This window comes from Cryptomeria japonica, chromosome 2 (assembly GCF_030272615.1).
Source record: "Cryptomeria japonica chromosome 2, Sugi_1.0, whole genome shotgun sequence".
NCBI lineage: Eukaryota > Viridiplantae > Streptophyta > Pinopsida > Cupressales > Cupressaceae > Cryptomeria > Cryptomeria japonica.
Genome location: NC_081406.1, coordinates 518351866 through 518364639, shown reverse-complemented (window position 1 = coordinate 518364639; position 12774 = coordinate 518351866). Strand labels below are relative to the sequence as shown.

Here is a 12774-nt window from a genome sequence, read left to right as displayed (position 1 = left end):
TATGTATTTCTTAACTCTTAATCTATATAAAATACACAAAAATATATGAAATGTTTAATTTTTTCATTCAACTTTAATATAAAAAATATTAAGTTAAAAATTCAAAACCTTGATATATTTCAATTTATTTTATATAGATTAAAAATTAAGATTTATATACTAATCTTACCTTTAAAACCATCTTTATTTTTTCATTCTTTACATTTATTTAATTAACCTGTAAAGTGATTTTGTTCTCTTGGATTTATGTAACCACTAATAATTCCATGTATAGATGCTTTACCATAACACACAAATGTCGTGGAAAATTTACACGCCCAGCTGGAGGACCTGTCAAATTTAATCCGCCTTTCGGTGAAAATAAAAAGTAAGCTGCCCGGTTTAAAGTAGCTAAAGAAGTCCCATATATTCATATTCGTAATTTGTTGTTGCAATGCGATAGGAGGGAAAGAGTGGCGGGGCCGTGTGATCAGTGCATATACAATAAAAAGTTCAACATACATTTCCTTATACACATTGTTTCTTCTGTAATCTCTGCAATGGCTCTCCTCAAATCATCTCTAACAGCGCGGGAATTGTTGATGGTGTCCACAGGCACCGTCATCGGCGGCATTTTGGGCGCTTCCATTGTCCGCTTCTTCTCTCGCCCTGGAAGTGCAATTGACTCTCTCACCGCTCGCTTCTTTCCAACTTCAGACAATGCTGACGATGATCATGCTCACGGAGAAACTCTCTCTCTCTGCATTACCACCGAGACTCAGAATAAGCGAGACCCTTACGATTCCGCCAAACGTGAAGGGTTAGTACTAATGGTCATAATTGCTTGGAAAATGAATTGAGTAATATATGTTCAAAATGCTGTATTCCTCGCTGTTATACCAGGTTCTCGAGCTCGTCAAGCTCGGCTACTGACTATGCTGGTTAGCTATATTTGGCCGAAACATACACAGTAGAACTAATGATAAGTTAAAATGCATCTCACGCTAAGAGTATTTTTCATTGGAGGCTAATTTCTATAAATTTATTCCTCTGTTTCAAACATTCCGCAAATCATTTGTCATTTTGTTATGTAAAATGCTACGCCATGTATTACAGTGATTTCTACTTTTTTTTTAACATAAGAAAAAAGATCATTTGTAACGGTTGTGATATATTGAAAATGGGGTACATTTGAGCGTGATCCATATTTAAGAATGCAATCCTAGCTTACCCTACTATGTGTTGAAGATGGCATTTAAGCTCAGTTAATCTTTACCGAAAATAAAAATATCAAGGATTTCTGAAGTACATTGTTAAGGAAATTATATCACAACAATAGACGTCACAAAATATTCCTTGTTCATTCGTTAAAATGAATATAATTGCTGGAAGAAGCGTTATTAATAATTTTAACTTGAATTTAATAGACATCCATTCCACTCGTAGAATAAGTCTTAAAGTGCTGGATTAGGGGTTTGATATTGGAAATAGCTATCCAGACAGCCCTTAAGATGTACCAATGCATAAGTTATGATGTATAAGGGTAATTTATGCATTGATGCAGTCTACTGGTTAGATAGCCACTTCCTTTGAAATTCTGTTGATTTTATTTAAAATACATAAAATTGGATACATTGTTTTTTGTGTTTGGAACTGTCCTTTATGTATTATCTAGTGCATAGCTTCAAAATTTGGACTTAGGTAAACATTTGTCAATCCAAAAATTTAACTTGGAATTGGGATTTAGTATATAAAATTAGTGAAAACATCCAAAGGTGTAAATGGATGGGCAATACATACATATAGAAATAGTTCTATTAGGCAACATTTTACAAAATCTCTGACAAAAAATATAAATGTGCAATGCTTTGCCAACAAGACCATTTATACATATGTCTATTAGCCATCCAATAACACCTTTTAAGTGCTTTTATAATTAAAGTTGATATTAAGACCAAAGTAATATTCATAATTTATTTTGATGCATATATTCTCTTGTTGTTTTTGATTAGATAAGCTTTTTTGATCAGAGCTATGAACCAAAAGTGGGCTTTGAAAGGGCCCCAAAACCCAGTACAACAGGAATAAGGAGCAACCACATGAGACCAGCCAAAAACCAAAGAGACCCCACAGAAACGATAGAGTCTCAGCAAAGGAGTAGCCTAGACTCAATCATGGAGGTTAATGCAGTCAAGGTCGGAGTCCCTTACCAAGTAACTCAACCACACAGCCTTAACACACAATGGAAGTAGACCTTTTGGAAACAACATATGTTCTATTCATTCATTGATTCAAAATTCAGAATTACAACAATGATAATGTTACAGAACTAAAATCAATTTGTTTCTATTCAATCATCGTTGTTCTCCAGTAGCATCTCCTACTAGCACTCTCCATTCTTGGCATTCTCTTCATTTTCTAGATATGGTGACTTTAATTAATCATGGCTGTTCACTTGTTTACCCTTTTTGTTCTCCACAATAAACTTCTTGGTCCAAAGACTATTCTTTATTGGCCAAAAGACCTTAATTGGCCAAAATATCCCAATAGCATGACAATCTTCCCCTTTATACATCCTCTAAAGAAGTTGAATTGTTTACAAAGGAGTCCAACAGACGGTCCGGTGGTCACACGCCATGTGTCACTCTCATCTTGCCATGTCGTTCCATCTTTCATTGTTGGCATTCAACCATAGTTCCATGGAGCTTCGTAACGGGGTATGCGGGGGTGGGGACGGGGGGACCAAGGGCCTGAATTTGGAGACGGTGAGGGGACAACAACAGAGTGGAGGTGGGGGGGGGAGTGACACTGATATACAAATTGAGGTGAATTGAAATCTTCTAGGAAAAATCTACATTATAACATCCCTGCGAGTGCCCCATGAAAGGCAAACTAGTTTTCATGAAGTTAAAGGTTGTGATTAGTATGTAATGGCATGCGCCATATAGCAAGCGATCCAGCTGTGTCCTTGGTAGAGATGGCATAGGTGGTGGTGCTGTGGGGTACGTTTCCGCTAGTCCCCAAGTCTTGGAAACATCCCTGTACTAGGGACATGGGGGAGGGATATGTCCCCATGGAACAATGCTTCAACACTTCTTTAAATCTCTATGTTATCTTTCCTTCACTTTGTCAAATGTCGATGATCATTGTAAACCCGTGCCATCATTCCTCTTTAGTCATCAGGGTGTTGGAGATCGTTAAGGACCTGAACACCTCTTCCTTTTGGTCATCTGTAATAACTATATTTTTTTTTGAATTTTTGCCAATATGAAGCCTCAACATAAACAAACCAATAAATGATAAACGGTTGCCATAAAGTACTGATATATTTATTTAATAATGCTGATTACAAAATCTAGGCAATACAATGGCACATGCAACATTGAATCGACACCAACTTGGCATACATAGCTACCAAACTGAGTACAAATACAAATACCTTGAATAGCACGGTGAAGATGAGTGTTGCAGGTCCAAAAGAGGACAAAAGACACTCTGTATCGGGCAGGACAACAAGTAAATTTACCCAGCTAGCTTCCAACTTCATCAACAACACTCCCAAAATGATCTCAAACTGAATTCAACACCAAACATCCTTTCCTAACACATACCAAGAGCTCAATGAATGGATAAACAACAAACTGCCGAGTATACCAACTACTTTTAGGTCTGTCAATGAGTATTTTCTGCTGGTACAGCAAATCTAGAAATATATGGACCTCCAAAAACAATGATTTCCTTTAAGTGTTTAACACCTAAACCCTCAAGCCTTGATTTCCATGTCTAGGTGCCTCAAAACCAAGCAAGAAACCTTTCCAAAGGGCAGTGATTGGTTTTGCAAGTTCACATGCCCAGCCAAGGACATTGGTACGGTCTGGTACAATGGTGGGACCCCTTTAGAAAGTTGTTGCAACTGATAACATCTAAAAAACCATCACAAATGGGTCACCCTACTAGGAGGAATCAATTTGCATAGTCTCTAATGATTTCAAACCCTATCTTAACTTTTTTCAAAACAAAGGTGTGGTATGACCTCCTCTTGAGAATGGTATGACTAACTCCAATAATCTTCAAAATTGCGTAATAACTCCAAATCAAATCTGTATGATGAAAAACACACTCCAAAAAGTATGCAAATCAAAAGACATTGAATACCTTCATACTAAAACCCCAATGTACAAAACCCTGTGAATAACAATTGTGATTCATGGGTAGAACCACTCCAAACCAGTTAGGGATTGTCTTTTAAATTTGAGGCCATTGATTGAAAGAGGGTTTTTGTCCTCACATGATTGGAGGAAGAACACGCAGGTTCAATCCGATAGCATTTCGTTATGTGCACTCTTCAAATATAAAATGAGAACCCAAACCTTCTTTTATAGCTTTGGAGAAGAAAATAAGCCAAGTTGAAATTCTAAAAAAATCATTTCCCACCGAAAGCACATTTTCAATTATTAAAATGATTTTATGTGCAAACCCTCTTTCCATAGGCATCCACTTGAGGGTGTTGACGTGTATAGCTACGAGAGTCTCCTTAAGGGAGCCGACTTCATCCAAATAAGCAATTAGCCTTTGGCTTTGCTTATTTGCATCTAGCGATTATTTTCTTTGTATGAACTGACTCCATTAACAAGAGCGATTCATTTGTTATGACAAATATAAATATTATTAAGGGAGCCGACTTCAGATCACTGCCACCCTAATGAAGAGTCATCTTGGTTCAAAGTGCGCCGACCCTTGATGAAGAGGCACCTTCAATAGGGTATAAAGGGAGATATGTTCTCCTCTCCTTGGACGATATATACACACAGCAGATCGTACTCCTAAGGCAGATCAAATAACTCCATCAGTATTTCGTATATCCTCTATAGCAGTCCGTGGATCATCCTGAGATTATCAATTCATATCCTTAGCAGTCTGCACATTCAGATCAGACCGTGTATTATCAAGTGTACATATCTAGCTTCAAGGAGTGAAGTGATTCAGATTGTAGACACATCTTACTATTTGATATATATAATATATGATACTTGTCGCTGGGATTTTCTCCCTCATGTTGGAGGGTTTTCCCAGGGTATATGCTGTGCAAATTTGATTGAATTATCTTGTATCTGCTTTCTCCTAATCCGATCATAAAATTAACATGGTATTAGAGCCACAGTGAAGAAGATCTTGATCAAATTTTTCTATAAGCAGCGATTTATTCTTATTCTAAGGAGTAATTCTTAGCAAGCGAAAATGGTGAGCAGACTTAAAGTCGAGGATAGGCTTGAAGGTGCATCAAACTTCACTTCGTGGAAATATAGAATTTTAATTGCACTAGAAGAAAATGATCTACTTGAGTTCGTAGAAAAAAGATGCAATGTCTGAACCAGCTGATGAAGTTGAGAAACTACAAATGAAGAAGAATAGCATAAAGGCCAAGAAGATGTTGATTGATTCAGTGAAGGATCATTTAGTGCCACTTATTTCCAAGATGACAACCGCTAGAGATATGTTCAAGACCTTGGAAGGACTTTATGAGATCAACAACACTAGTAGAGCTCTTGCTCTAAGGCAACAACTTCATCAAATGAAGATGGCGAAAGGAGAAACCGTCATATCATTCTTCATGAAGATTTCTGAGCTAAGAGATCAACTATGTGCCATTTGAGATCAAGTTATGGATAAAGATCTAGTCATGTTGGCATTGAATGGTCTTCCTCAATCTTGGAAACCATTCATTCAAAGTATTAGTGGGAGATCCAAATTTCCCAAGTTTGATCGTCTTCGTGTTGATTGTATCCAAGAAGAGTCTAGGTTGGCTGCGAGAGGAAATGGCCGAAGCTCTTACAATGAAGACAATCATGTTCTAGCCTCTCAAACTTCAAAGAAGAAAGGAAGAGATGGGAGAAAAGGCAACTTCAAGAGAAGCAAAGATATAAGTTCAGTTTCCACACCTAATCCTAAGAAGAAGAAAGATCTCTCTCACATCCAGTGTTTTAGATGTGACAAGTATGGTCACTATGCAAGAGATTGTTTGACAAGGCCAAAGCAACATGCTTCTATGGCGGATGTTGGTGAAGTATCTCCTCAAAAGGAATCAAGGAACAACAAGAAGGGTTTCTATTAATCTCTGCCCTATCAAGCAATGTTCCAACCGATAGCAACACTTGGTTGATTGATAGTGGCACTTCTCGTCACATCACAGGTTATAAGGAACATCTTTCAAACTTGGTGGAAAGAAAGACCAATCTTCAAGTGATAATTGGAGATGATGCATGCTACTCGGTAAAAGGCTCTGGATCTACCTCTCTCAACTTAGAATCTGGCATCCCTCTCCATCTAAGTGATGTCTTGTTCGTGCTAGGAATCAAGAGGAACCTTGTCTCCATTTCAGCCTTGGAAGACAAAGGTTATCAAGTTGCATTTTCAAAAGGGAAAGTTCTTGCTTGGACAAAGAACTCTAGCATCAAGTCAGCACGTGTGATTGGGAACCGGCATGAGAGTCTATACAAGCTTTCCATCCGTCCAGTTCAAGCACTTGTACATGACTCTTCCAATTCTAGTGAGCTATGGCATAGAAGACTTGCTCATCTGCACTTCAGGGCCCTCCCATCATTGGAGAAGATGGTTAAAGGTGTGCCTAAGCTCAGTCATGAGCATGATGCCACTTGTAAAGTTTGTGCTATGGGTAAAAATCCTAAGAGTCCATTTCATAGTAGTGAAAGTAGGTCAAAAGATATATTAGATCTTATACATTCTGATTTATGTGGTCCAATGCCAATGGCATCCCTAAGTGGATTTTTGTATTATGTAATTTTCATAGATGATTACTCTAGGAAGACTTGGATTTACTTTTTAAGGTCTAAAGAGTCTAAAGAAGTCCTAGATAGATTTAAAGAGTTTAAGGCTCAAGTAGAAAACTTGTCTGGGAAGAGAATTAAAGTCTTAAGGTCTGATAATGGGGTTGAATACACTTCCACAAACATACTTAAGGATTTCATCCTTAATCCTTTTCAAAGAGAATCCGTCTTAGATCTGCTTTTAAGTATTGAAGAAACTTTGACCAGCCATGGGTGCATCATGAAATGTCCTCATAATCTTCATCTTAAGCTTTGTTTTAGCCTTTAGGTACTAAGAAGATTCTCCTTGTAGAGTATTAGTTCACTCACCACCTTGCACCCATCATCATGCAAAGTACCATCCAAAATACTAATGTCAAAGGAGTTCTTAGCATACTCTGCAATAATTTGTTCTTTTCAATCAATTGTGATTTACATCATAGATCATAAATGTGGCCTTCTTGACAATGCATCAACCACTACATTTTTCTTCGCTTTGACATATTTAATGTCAAAATCATAAGCTTGTAGCTTACTTACCCACTTCTATTGCCTGCCATTGAGATCCTTTTGATTAAGGATGTACTTGAGGTTGTTGTGATCAGTTTTGAAATTGAACTTACCTCCAACAAGGTTTTGCTTGAACTTTGCCAAAGCATGCATTATAGCAAGCATCTCCTTATCATAAATGGAATAACTCCTCCATCTCTCAACTTCCTGCTCTCATAGGCGATTGGGTGCTTATTTTGCATTAGGACAACATCTATACCATCACCAGATGCATCACACTTAAGTTCAAATGGCTTGGAGAAGTCGGGAATAGCTATAATAGGGCATGTGCTCATGATGTACTTAAAATGATCAAAAGATTTCTGTGCTGAATCGGACAATAAAGGCTCCCTCTTTGGTAAGATGTACTTAAAATGATCTATTTTAGAGAAGTACACAACTCCATGCAACTCATCAAACCTTGGAATGGGTTTTTGATTTCCTTTTTGTTTGTAGCCCTATAATCAATGCACATATGCATATTCCCATCTTTTTTCTTAATCAACACAATCAATGAAGTAAAGGGGCTCTTACTTGGGCAAATATGTCCCATATTCAGGAGCTCCTTTATTGCCTTCTCCATCTCATCCTTGTGTCTTTTTGAATGCTTGTAGGGAGTGGTGATAATAGGTTTGAATCCCTCCAACTTTATCACATGAGCAAAATTATGTGTAGCTTGATTATGAGTCAAGGCCACTACTTGCCGCCTTCCAAGGACACTAGGAAATCTGAAAGACTCATTTTTTTGAAAACTAGAAAGTTGGGCAAGAATACCCTCACTTTCCTTCTCCTTTCTCAACTCTTTTGATAAATTTTTCTCCTCTTTCTCCCCCAAATTTGATTGCAAGTCTGAATATTCTGATGCTGATTCATCAACTGAACAGTAATCTATATGGTTTGCTTTTTCCTTAATAGAGTGCTTATGGCCTAAGGTCCACAATTCTTTGCATGCAAAACATAGTTTCTTTCTTCTCAACTCATTCAAGAGGCCTTCATCCATTTTTGTCAAGGTATTTTTGGTCTGATTTGAATCTTTGTGATAGTGTGTCTTGTCTTTCTTGTTTTGGAAGGCCTTTGATTAGAATTTGTTCTTTGGAGCAGCAAGCTTCATGCACCTAGCCTTCCTTATGGCCTCCTGTAAAGATGGCGGATCGAAAATGTTAACCCATCCTCTAATGGGCTCCATTAGTCCTTAACTGAAAAGGACCACAAGTCTCCTCTTTGTGATGCTTGAAACCATGACTGAAAGGCTCCAAAACTCAGAAATGTATGTATTACGGGTAACATATTGTTTTTATTAGAATAATACTTTATTATTTATTTAATGCTCAATTATGTAATATTATGTAAATATTTCTAATAAGATCTTTCTGATCTTATTCGCAGTTTATTTTTAGAAACTTGCTGTTTTGTACATTTTGTAAATCTTTTTATTGAGCATATTTGCTCATTGTTAATACAACAATCATTTTTTTACCAATTATGTGTTTACATAATATGGTATCAGAGCTTGGGATCAATTAAAAAAAATTTTCGAGGAAAAATTTTCAATAAAATTTTCGAAGGAAAATTTCTCTGTTGTTTTGAAAATTTTAAGTTTTCTTGAAAGTTTTTAGGGAGTTGTTTTTTAGCGGCTAACCTGAGATAAACCCTTGCTCCTTCCGCGTCATCTTCTCTCTTCGGCCTGTGCGCGATGGAAATTAGTGCGATTTTTCATGCCTCTGCTTTATTTTGTATTGCGTGATGGATTTTTGGTTCGGGTCTTCTAAAAATCGCGTCTTTGGAGCGACGGATTTGGTGATTTTTTCCATGTAGTTTTTTTCAGAAGGATTTCTTCCCTATGTGTGTCTTTGCAAATTATTCTACAATGAGAATTTTTTTGTGCAAACTAGGGATTGTGTATTTCGGCTAGGGTTTTTGCAGCCAACCCTCAGATTCTTGCCGAAATTATTTTTTTAATCACAGATCCCTTTTGGGTTTTTCAAGAAATTTATTGGGTCACTGTCCATTTTTTCTGGGTGCATCGTTTTTCGTGCCTCAATTTTTGAGCCATCGGATTTGCATTCAGATTTCAGATTCTTTCGCAAGGATTTCTAGGTTGTCTTCATATTTTTTTGGATCAGCTGAAATTTTTTCTTGAAATCCGTGCCAGTCGTACTTCATCTGTTTTTTGAAGTATTACCTGTATCTGCCTTTGTTTTCTGCATTGGGATTTGTATTCCGTGCTATTGCCTCTTCTTTGATTTTCGTTTTCTGTGCAAGATGGCGTCATTGACCAACTTGATGTTGGAAGACAGTCAACGATTTAACGACAAAAATTATAACACCTGGAAGCAGCGCATGCTAACAATCTTCGAATATCGTCGTCTAGATGATCTTGTCTTGGGAAAAGAATCTCGTCCTTTTGCAGCCGGAGCCAATCAAGACAAATTTTATGACTGCAATTTCTCAAGCTCTTTGTCACAGATGACCAGCTACCTCAGATTCCTTTTGGTCAATCAGCCTCATAAATTTGGAAGCATCTGAAGGAGTTGCATGAGACATCCGACAAAAGCTGAGCGTTCTCCTTGAAGAACCAGTTGTTCTCCATCATGATGGATGAACGCATGTCCTTACAGGAGCATCTCACGAAGATTAAGGACATTCGAGATCAGCTTGATGCTCTTGGTCAGAAAATGGAGGAAGAGGATATGGTAGTCATAACCCTCAAAAGTCTACCAAAATCCTACGAGCACTTCATAGAGACTCTCAACATTACATCTACGAATGTTGATTTGAAATTTCCAGAATTATGCACCAAACTTTTGCATCAGGATCGCTGGAAACAACAGTTTGATAACGGTGCCACTTCATCCTCCTCTGAGGAAGCCTTTGCAGCCAAATCCTTTCACAAGGATAAAGGCATATTTCAATCATCTTAGTTCTCTCAGTCGAAGGGCTCTAGTGAAGGCTCGAAAAAAAAGAAGGTTCAATGCAATTATTGTCACAAATATGGCCATTTGATTAAGGATTCTCGCAATTGGATAGCTTCTGAACAGTGGAAGTAGGGAGGGTCTCAGCCTAAAGCCAATGTTGCTGAGCACATAGAGCAGAAAGAGTCTGCCTTTTACGCCTTCATGGCTAAAAGACCTGCAGACCATGTGAAATCTTCTGCTTGGTATATTGATTCTAGTGCTTCTCGACATTTCACTCACCAGCGTGATTGGTTTACAAAATTCTCTCCCTATACCGATTCAGTTATTTTTGGAGGAGGTGAGGAGTATACAGTTGTCGGCAAGGGCAACGTTCAAATACAATCTGGTGGGAGGAATCTCATATTCCTCAATGTGTACTACGTTCCTGGCATGGAACTGAATCTTCTCTCAGTGAGTTAGATTATGCGGCATTCTCTTCAGCTTGATGTCATCTTCAGTGCACATAAGTGTTCTATTGTTGATCATGCGACATGCACTACAGTTGCTGTTGGTATTGAGGATCATGGTCTTTAAAGACTTGTGGATATAGGTGATTCTCTTGAGCATGCCTTTGCAACAAAATCCTCCTCTATCTCCTGTCTATGGCATCAACGATATGGTCACCTGAACATTCATTATCTTGCTCATCTTGTTCGGGAAGATTTAGTACATGGGCTACCTGAAGTTCAAACTCAGAATCAACGAGTTTGTGACGCTTGTCAGGCTGGGAAGCAACACAGGACACCGTTCAAGGATGGTGACTCATGGTGAGCATCTAAGGTACTGCAGTTGGTCCACGTTGATGTATGTGGTCCAATGAATACTACTTCTGTTACTGGGTGCAAGTATTTCTTACTTTTTGTTGATGATTACAGTCGTAAGATGTGGGTGTACTTTCTTAGATAGAAATCACATGTGTTTCCTATATTTCAGAAATTTAAGGCCTTGGTAGAAAAAGAATTTGGTTGTTCTATTATTACTCTTAGGTCTGATAATTGGGGGGGGGGGGAGTTTTGTTCTACTACTTTCTCCACTTTTTGTGATACACATGGCATAAAACGTCAGTTAACCACACCATACACCCTTTAGCAGAACGACGTTGTAGAACGTCGTAACTGCACCGTTACAGAAATGGCTAGGTCTATGTTGGAACACAAAAATGTTCCTAAGAAGTATTGGGTAGAAGCAGTGATTACTGCAGTCTATCTGCTTAATAGGTCTCCCACTCATGCTGTTAAAGGGTAGACTCCTGAGGAAGTCTGGACTGGTTGCAAACCCAGGATCAACCATTTGAAAGTTTTTGGCTCTCTTGCATATGTTTGGATTCTAGATGCCAAGCGCTCTAAGTTGGATTCCAAGAGTTAGAAGCTCATGTTTACAGGTTACAATGACAACCATAAGGCCTACTGACTGATTGATATAGACACTGATCGTCTCATCTTCAGTCGCGATGTTGTCTTTGATGAAGATCGAGGACCATTTGAGCTTTCCTCGTGTGAGCAGAATTTTGAGCATCAACCTTTGAAGGCTTCTGATTTAGGTGTTCGTCTTCCTTTCGGTTCACTTGATGGGAGGGATGATGTAGATTTTGTATTTGATGATGCACTACCTGAATTTCCTCCGGATGATGCTAATCTTCCACCAGTTGCAGATCCTCTTCCATCTCTAGTTCCAGTTATTCCTCCTTCATCGGATGTTGGCACATCTACTCTCCGGCCTAAGTGGTGGGCTAAGACAATCAGTGATCTTCGTCCTGATGAGCTCATTGAGGGTAGATCTTCCAGAAATAAGGGCTAGCAACAAAATACAATTAACTTTGCTCTCATGGCCAACATTCATAGTATTTATGAGCCTCAGACTTGTACTGAAGCAAAAAGGATTCTAGAGTAGGAACAGGCAATGGATACTGAATACCAAAGTCTTCTGAAGAACAACACTTGGGTTCTCTCTGATCTTCCTCCAGGAAAGAAACCCATTAGCTGCAAATGGGTCTATAAGGTCAAGTATCATGTAGATGGTACCTTAGATAAATACAAGGCCAGATTAGTTGCTTGAGGATTCACACAGAGAGAGGGCATTGATTATGAGGAGACATTTGCTTCTACTACCAAGATGAGTACCATTCGTCTTCTTCTCGCTATTGCAACTCAGTTTCGATGGAAATTCCATCAGATGGATGTTAAGAGTGCCTTCCTCAACGGTGAATTGCAGGAAGAAGTCTACATGATGCAACCTCCTGGTTTCAAGGTTGCCGGCAAAGAACATCAAGTATGTAGACTCGTCAAAGCACTCTATGGACTTAAACAGGTTGCTCGAGCGTGGTACATTAAGATTGATCAGTAATTAGTTCCTCAAGGTTTTCAGCGTTGCCCTTCAGACAGTAATCTGTATATCAAACACTCTGGTGATGTTACTGGCAGTTCAACACATTTGATTGCAAAAATCAAACAGGATCTGTGCAAGGATTT

At 38.3% G+C, this 12774-nt stretch overlaps 1 protein-coding gene across 1 annotated transcript in view; it reads left to right on the top strand.

The window, feature by feature from the left end:
- The first annotated feature begins 376 nt into the window (after positions 1–376).
- LOC131035270 (uncharacterized) overlaps positions 377–12774 on the top strand; it is a 249602-nt gene continuing 237204 nt past the window's right edge. Inside the window, exon 1 of the mRNA XM_057966940.2 lies at positions 377–799. Within this exon, the coding sequence (XP_057822923.2) occupies positions 540–799 (260 nt within the window). The 5' untranslated portion in view covers positions 377–539. The remainder of the gene's footprint in view (positions 800–12774) is intronic.